Source organism: Centroberyx gerrardi, chromosome 22 (genome assembly GCF_048128805.1).
Source record: "Centroberyx gerrardi isolate f3 chromosome 22, fCenGer3.hap1.cur.20231027, whole genome shotgun sequence".
NCBI lineage: Eukaryota > Metazoa > Chordata > Actinopteri > Beryciformes > Berycidae > Centroberyx > Centroberyx gerrardi.
Genome location: NC_136018.1, coordinates 10,951,102 through 10,956,932, shown reverse-complemented (window position 1 = coordinate 10,956,932; position 5,831 = coordinate 10,951,102). Strand labels below are relative to the sequence as shown.

At 44.2% G+C, this 5,831-nt stretch overlaps 1 protein-coding gene across 1 annotated transcript in view; it reads left to right on the top strand.

Annotated features, from left to right (window-relative positions):
• LOC144543508 (phospholipid-transporting ATPase IB-like) overlaps nt 1-5,831 on the top strand; it is a 19,441-nt gene that overhangs the window by 416 nt on the left and 13,194 nt on the right. The window contains exon 2 of the mRNA XM_078291536.1: nt 2,037-2,209. Within this exon, the coding sequence (XP_078147662.1) occupies nt 2,037-2,209 (173 nt within the window). The remainder of the gene's footprint in view (nt 1-2,036; nt 2,210-5,831) is intronic.

Here is a 5,831-nt window from a genome sequence, read left to right as displayed (position 1 = left end):
ATACACGCACAAAGACAATTCACTATTCACAAGAAAGTGGATTGGAACATCCTTAATGATGGAGGCTCATTTTTGGATGGCGAGTCAGCGAGGAGTCGAGACTGCGAGGACAGAGGAGAAGACGCATTTTGGCCAAATGGAACACACCCACAGATTCCCATGCTTTAAAATTTGGCCTACGCACCAAATTGTCCATAATACAGACTTTAATTGTAGCACTTGCTGTGCTTTACAACACTGGAAGGAGAGAGAGAGTGATTAATTACCGGCATCTGTTGAGCACCATGTGGAGGAAGACATGGAGAGGGAGGCAGACCATTAGGCTCGCAACACCAGTGGGAATGCTGTAAGAGGAGCCTGATAGAGCAACACTTTGCCCAGAGGTGGGTACTGTATTGTATCTTAAAACAGATTAAGAAGGTAATAGAAGATTAAGATTATTTAATATTTATATAAGTGTGATTGTATTGTGTACATTTATATCTTCTCAGTGTGTTCATTGTTTTTACAGCTCAAGCGATGTTTGACAGGCTACATCAAGGCAGAAAAAAGGCTCAAGACAAGATCTACATGTTCAAAGAAATTATTTGACTACAACCAATCTTTATATCCACACATCTTACATAAAATGCATTTTCAGTTCATACAGTAACTTTAGTTAATGGCAGAATAGTAAAATGTTTTATTGTGAATCATTTGTAAAATATCTAGCATCCATTAACCTTTCTCTCTCAGCATGTAAGCTCAACTGTTTGAGCACTCTTTCATGGATCAGCTTTTGTTTCTGGAGAAGCAACACCTCTCTCTGAGGCAGGAGCACTTCTTTGTGAAGCTTGGCATTTCCAATTTCAAGCGAGCTCCGCTCCCTCTTAGCATTCAAGACTCCCAGGAGGAGTTCTGTCAGGTCTGTCTCCTGCCGCTTACCTGTCCGAGGGTCTTGGGGCTTATTTATCCTATCTGTAAAGAGAAAAAAAAAACAATCTTTCTTTCTTTCTCTCTCCCTGTTACTCACTGACACACACACACACTTCACACACACACACACTCACACACACACACACACACACACACACAAAAACTCTGCTGTTACAAATGAGTGATGCGTGTATGCCCCCTCACAACATTGTAATTTCTTCCACTCATTTATCTTTTTCCCTTTCTTCTCTGTGTATTTGTTTGTCTTTCTCTCTCCTTGTTCTCTCCAGCTTGCGCATTTACATGCCCTGCGTGTGTGTGTGTGTGTGTGTATGTGTGTGTGTGTGTGTGTGTGTGTGTGAGCACAGATTGGTGCAGTTGTATGTTGCTGCATTGTGACGATTTAAGATTTAATGCCATGGTTCAGCAGGCCGCCAAGACCTCATAGCACCAGCGCGTTATGAAGAAACGGGTCCAGAGTTAACCTTACACTGGCATTCTTAATGTGTGTGTGTACACAGAAGCAAACTCTTTCCCCAGATGAAAGCACCACATGAAATAGCCTATGCAACCAGCAGCATATGTCTTCCATTTTCCGCCAGCGGTTTTGACCTTTCAGCAAATTGGTGTGTGTGTGTTTGTGTGTGTTTTAATGTGTGTGATTTGTATTTTTGCCACTTTGTGGGGTCAAAATATCCCCACATAAACAGAAAACCTGTAAAAGTGGTCACTTGTGAGGACCGTTGCCAGATCTCATAAGGAAAAGAGTGATTTTTCGGGTTAGAATTAGAGTTAGGTCAGGGTAAGTGATAAGGTTAGGCAATTAGTGGTGAGGATCAGGGTTAGAGGTTAGGTTTTTACTGTGGGCCGACAGCGTTTCCTCATAAATCTCATAGCTCTAATGTGTTTGTGTGTGTATGTTGCTAACTTGGCCCAGCAGCATTAAGTATACAGGCTTGTGACTGAAAGGTTGTCGGTGCAAATCCCGGACCCACAGGGAAAGGGAATGATAAACGCTCTCCTGAAAAAGAACATGTGTATTCAGTCAACCTTCCCTTGATAAAAAAAGGTAAAAAAAAAAAAAAACCTCCTTATATCTCTGTGTCTGTGTCTCCCTGCAGGCTACTCGTGCCACTCTGACGACCCACTGCTCGTCTCTGGGCGACTCTCTGAGGAAGGAAAATGAGCTGGCGCTGATCATCGACGGCCAGACTCTGAAGTACGCCCTGTCCTTCGAGCTCCGCCAGGCCTTCCTTGACCTGGCCCTGTCCTGCAAGGCTGTCATCTGCTGCCGGTAGGACACACACACACACATACATGCATACACACCGAAACACTGGGTTTGTCACTTTTACTGATATGCTGGATCGGATGTAAGTGTCCCTGTTGCTATTTTGGGAAAGCACCGATGGAGAAAACAAGCTTTGATGTCGGTGGGTGAGAGTGGGTGTCGTTGGGGTTTACATACCCACAATGCTCCTTTTTATTTTTAATTGGAGGAAATCAGCCACTGCCGCCACATGTGCTCATCTGATATGTTTTTTCCACTGCACAAGTTGTTTTCTGTTGTGCGCGGCGAAGTTAAGATCGTTCTGCACTTTCTTGTTGCCCCATAATGTAATTAGATTTGTAGTCCTTCCAGTTCCTGACATTGCAGTGCTTTGTCGTTGTTTATTCATCTTTTGCCTCTTTCTCAACTTCCTCTGACTTTCCACTTTCACTGTTTGTGCACACCAGCTGGGTATTTAAAAATGGCGGTTGTAACTGATCGTTGACCCTGTGCGTTGCTCATGCGTCACTTGGATGATGACAACATGCTGCCAGCACCCTTTGAAAGCGGGCTGGTATCAGATACATAAGGGTGCTGTGTCAGTAAGCTGAACCATGAATAAAATATAATGGAAAGCATACATCTACTGTGACAGCATGAGTACAGTACGGCATACAAGTGCAGTGGAAAAAGCATGCAAGTTATTCAGAAAATCAAGACTTAAAACCTCACCGCACACATTTATCCTCATCCTGGTGTGTGCATGATAAAGAGAGAGAGAGAGAGAGTGTGTGTGCGCCTGCATGCCTGCATGTGTGTGTGTTTGTAAAGGTTGTCGGTTGCCCTGGGTCAGCAAACGAACGAGGATGATAAAAGGCTGTCGTGCTGCTCAGCGGGGGTAATGTAATACACCGCGCTGCATGGAAATGTCAAAGTCATGACTCACTTACTGCTGTTACCCCTGGAATAGACACACACACACACACACACACATACACAGACACACACACATACACACACGCCGTTATACATTTCCATTGATACAAAGTGCACTCTGCTCATAGAATGTTTACTGCATGTTCCCTTTTTTGGTCATGTTCCACTCGGCACCAGCTGTGATGTTTAACAAAAGAGTTTCCACTCGTCTTTGTCTGTGTGTGTGAGTGTGTGTGTGTGTGTGTGTGTGTGTGTGTGTGTGTGTGTGTGTGTGTTTGAGCAGGAGGGGAGTAATTGACTCTCCCTTGCATAAAGGCCATATCCGGACTCGGGTCTCCGAGGCCTTGCAAACGGCCTCCAGCTCCCTTTCCTCTATCCTTCCCTCCGTACCCCCTCCACTCCTTCCTTTTCTCTCTCTCTCTCTCTCTCTCTCTCTCTCTCTCTCTCTCTCTCTCTACCTCTCTCTCTACCTCTCTCTCTACCTATCCTGGCATGGTTGTGTGTGTGATCCCTGCTGTGTGTGTATGTGAGTGCCGGGCGCCGTACTGTTAACAGTGTGCCTGTGCTTAATGAGCTATAGCTTTTGACTTTAATGTATAGAGGTGTCGGTGAGATAATGTCTCACCAAAGTGTGTGTCGGTTCACGGTGTGTGTGTGTGTGTGTGTGTGTGTGTGTGTGTGTGTGTGTCAGCGCTACGCATGGGTTCCTGACTTCACTGTGTGTTTGTTTAGAGGAGGACTTGAGGCTGCTTATTTTCTGCTCAGTTCCACCATGAAGCGCATTAGGAGCCTTTCATCTCTACAACGCCACTTTACACAGTCCCAGACACTGTTAGCTGTGTTTAGAGAAAAAGGTAGGAGGGACCGACTGAGACACAGAGAGAGAGAGATAAAGAGAGAGATTTGCGGTCAGAGACGGAGAGAGACATACAGGCAGACACACTTGCACTCACACACACACTTCAGACGCAGGAACAGGAAAAACAAAGAGCAGAGGCTGATCCCATCCTTCAACAGCAACTACAGAGGCCAAGACTCTCTGAGGGTTTCCCCCTGGAAATATCCTGTGTGTCTAGTTGGAATGGGTGGGATGGGTGTATGCGTGTGTATTTGTGTGTTTGTGCATGTGTGTATGTTTGTGTGTGCACGCGTATTTATGAATACTAAGTGGACCACCCAGCTCTGTGATTTCAGCTTGACCGGGCCATGATCCTACTTACATATTCACAGCAGACAGGCCATCTTTATGACTTGTGGGCTTCAGCCTAGTGCAGGGGTGTGTGTGTGTGTGTGTGTGTGTGTGTGTGTGCATGATGGGTCATACATCTGCTTATAATTTTGTTTTGTAGTATCTTTATCAAAAGTATCATACTGTATTCCACGTGAGTGTTTATGTGCACGTTGGCTCATACAGCTGTTGATAATTTAATTTTGTAATGTAATTATCACAGCATTGTAGTAAACAGCACGTAGAGCACACTGTGAGCAGCGAGTGTACGGACAGTTCTTCCTGTTTGTTGCCTCCAAGGGGGGGAATTGAACCCCCGAGCCTTATAGCACTAATTGACATAAATACAGAAGTTATTCAGTCGTTGCAGAAGCCACTCCACCCCCTCAAAGAATTGTCTAGAACATCCTGCAGTACGAATTCACGATAAAAGCAGATTGGTGGAGCTGGGCTACACAGAAACTCTTATTCATATCATTCACTGCTATAACAGATTTTTTTCTCAGAATGTCCATACTTAGTAAAGGTGACATTAAAAATAGCTCCTTTTTAAAAGTGCTATGTGTAGCGTTTTAACACTAATAAATCATTACCACATTAACATAATTACCATAAACAAACAACACCATCCCTGAGAAGACTGGCAGCTTCTACCAGCCTTTGCAGTGCATTTTACATTTTGTGTCACCAGGTTGGATATTGTGCGAAATCTGCTGGATCGCTTTGTGGCACAAAACAAGCAGAGGACACTGTTCTTCTAGCATAAATGGAGCTAATGGCAGATGGTTGAGTGAATGAAAGGCTGATGGAAAAATCCCTTGCCGCATGTTTGTCCTGTTCAGTAAAGCCAACAAGAAAATCACAGAAGTTGAATTAATAGAATTGGCACGGCTATTCAAATGAACGTTCCAGGATGGTCGTTCGGTTTTTATGTGTACCGTTTGGCTAGCTTCCATGTAAACCGCCTTGCGTTAAGTCACTGAGGCGAGAGGTTTTGCAGCAAGGATTGAAGCAGTTGAGTTGTGACAGTTAAGGTTAACTCCACTGACAGTTAAGTCCACTGACAGTTAAGTCCACTGACAGTTAAGTCAGTTGAGTTTTGACAGTTAGCTAAGCACTTGTGCAACACATAGCCTGTCACACAGATTCATTTTATCCTGCTTTTAGGCTACAGCCACATAATTAACTCAAACTCTGCACAGCATGGGGGTAGCAGCAACATCTTCTTTGCAACAGGAAGCAATGGGGTTTATGGGAAATGTGGTCTTAATTTTGAGAAACACTAACAATACCACTGGCACGGGATAGAGGCTACCAATCGTCTCGACCCCGGTCTCATTTGTTTACAGTAATTATACCCAGGTATCACAATTTGACAATGATATATTGATGTTTAAATATGCTACACAGAGCACTTTTAAGTGTAAAAAGTATCCACAGTACTCTGGCTTTAACAAACGCAGCATAACACAACACCAGGCT